The 2500-nt window shown below is 48.5% G+C and overlaps 1 protein-coding gene across 3 annotated transcripts in view; it reads right to left on the reverse strand.

Annotated features, from left to right (window-relative positions):
- The window catches only part of LOC126575364 (uncharacterized), a 14148-nt gene that overhangs the window by 9170 nt on the left and 2478 nt on the right, over positions 1-2500 (reverse strand). For 2 of the 3 annotated variants that reach the window (XM_050236020.1, XM_050236022.1), the window contains exon 2: positions 1-590. This exon is cut by the window's left edge and continues 3322 nt beyond it. In XM_050236020.1, the coding sequence (XP_050091977.1) occupies positions 1-441 (441 nt within the window). In that variant the 5' untranslated portion in view covers positions 442-590. Of the gene's footprint in view, positions 591-1469; positions 1497-2500 lie in introns of those variants that run through there. The other variant, XM_050236021.1, reaches the window with a different exon arrangement.

Consider the following 2500-nt stretch of genomic DNA (forward strand, 5'->3'; position numbering starts at 1 on the left):
CTCGATGTTGCTCGCGCCAGCCGTACTGTTGCTGCCGCCCGTCAATTCGGCTACCGTTGCGCTCGTTGCTTTGTTAATGCGCACAATATTGCTCCACATCTCCTCGTCCTCCTCTTCCTCTTCCTCTCCGTCCTCCTCTTCATCGGCATCCGCATCCACTCCATCGTGCTCCTCGGTACTGCTGCTATTGCTATCGGATGCGGGTGAGTGGCTGCTACCGGCGGCTTCCACCATTTCGTACGTAGACGTTGCCGAATCGGTTGAGACACGGTTCAGTCCCTTTCGCAGCTGACTCTCCTCACCGTCCTGCTCCGGCGGAATGGCGCACAGTCTGTATACCACCCCCGGTAGCGAACTCCGTCGATCATCGCTCATGCCTGTAGATTCCGGCGCCGGTAGGGTGTCATCATCAACATTGGCCATTGGATTCACTGATTCCATCGTGCGTGCGATTCTGCGATCTCGTCTCCCAAATTCTTAGCCACTACACAAAAACTCCACCGCCTACTGCCAAGGACACCAAGCTGCAGCGGTCGACCGGCTCCGCTCGGTGATCGTTCGAGACATGTCGATGCCGATGAGGAAGTGAACTACAAAACAGAAATGAAAAGAAACACAATTAATGCCCGGGGACTGAAATTGTAACAGGAGTTTTTAGAAGATGGCACGATAAAACCGCGCCCCTCCCTCCCACCTCCCCGAAATGTATGACCATAAATTAAAAGCCTGAAAGAGAAAGGGAAACTCCACAGATGGACGCTCTTCACGGGTGTTTGGTTTTTCAGGTTCCTTCAGTTCCTTCCTACCATTCCATTCCGCACACACAAACCTATTGACCTAGAAATCCGTAATCTTTATTGCGACAAGTGCTCTCAAATCACCCGGCAATGACGCCGATCGTTTACGGATCGTAATCTTGTTGATTCCAACACGTGCTACAGCAGGTCGTGCAAACACGCTGGGTTCTATAAACATATCAATACTGGATGCGGCACCTTGACCGTGTTTAGGACACGGTAATCAAACAGGGAGGGAGGCAGAAATCTCCGGACAGTCAGATGATAAAAGGAGCAATTCTGATAAGCCATTGGGACAAACTTCGAACAAGACGGATGGAATTATTGAAACGAATAAATCTTCCATTCAAACTTGTACAGCAAGATCACTTGACTGATCGCTGGTAGATGATGCTGATCGTAGACCCACATACTGCAATTCATTAACGGTTTATTGATCACACATGTCGCCGCTGATCATCCTGCCAATTGTTATGGGCGATTCGCTCACTTGCCACCATCCCACGTAGCGTCACGAAAACCCATCAAATGCTCGTTTGCTGCTCTGGTCTTCCCTTTTGGCACGGTACGAACAACTCATCGCACATCATCACACACTGGAATATATCGAACGGGGCAAACACAAGCCACACAGCCATCACGTCAAGCGTTTACCGTTTTGGAAACACTTACTCCAATGGTCACTATGATGATCGGGGCTCATCAACAAAACACTAATGGCCGATGGGAGACGCAATTAAAGTGCTGTGGATCGTAATTGTGTAGCTCGCTTTAGATCCTCGTCAATATTTGGCCATCTAACGCAATTTCGGTTGCTTCTTTTGCCATTTTTTCGCTAAGCTTTATGGCCCTCTTTTCCAAGATAAAAAGAGTCAATTAAGTGAGCTCTCATTAGGGCAACAAATGAGGACACAAGCACTTGAATGTTCCTCGGTATCTTCAAGGTTCAAGGCTAGGTTATATATTTTTTTTCAGAATAATACGAATAATCGTATCTCGATCGTAAGATCAATAAGCGCACCACAATAAACCATGTCACACGATCAACTGGCTAAGCAACAACGAACACGTCCGCGAAACATCAAACAAACAATCGAACATGAAATTCGCGTAAATGGAATGCACACATCACCGGTTGGTGGTGGGACCGAAATTTCGCTGTTGTGTTGCTCATCAAATGATGGCAATGACTGATGCCTGTTCGTTGTCGTACACCAACAGATGCGAGATCGTCAGCGACCTCGACTGTCGGCGGTGGGGAGCTTAGCGAGAACCTGGATCGGATCGCGGAGCGAGCGCTAATGCATGCGCATGTGGCAAAGCTGTGATCGTGATCAAGGATCGGACAACCCCCCCAACTACAGTGGGTCCGTTGGGTCAGGTTTACAATATTTCCGATACAACAATGTTGGATTCACCTGAAATTCGGGGCCCATCGATATATGATGATGGCAAGCGAATGGAATGCATGGCTCCCAGTTCCATGCGATGGGCGACATAGTCTTGTTTGTTTGAATTCAACCGGTGTGCGCACAGCATTACCATAAATAGTGGCCCGTGAATAGCCACTCGGACACCGATAGAGACCGGGGCTGATGACCAAATGCGTTCGATTTGAATTCGAGCCAACGAAATCGATTGTTAGATTCTAGGGATACCGCACATAGAGAGGCGTTTGTTGAGCAAATATACGGGAATATGAG

The sequence above is a fragment of the Anopheles aquasalis genome, chromosome 3, assembly GCF_943734665.1.
Source record: "Anopheles aquasalis chromosome 3, idAnoAquaMG_Q_19, whole genome shotgun sequence".
In the NCBI taxonomy this organism is placed as follows: domain Eukaryota; kingdom Metazoa; phylum Arthropoda; class Insecta; order Diptera; family Culicidae; genus Anopheles; species Anopheles aquasalis.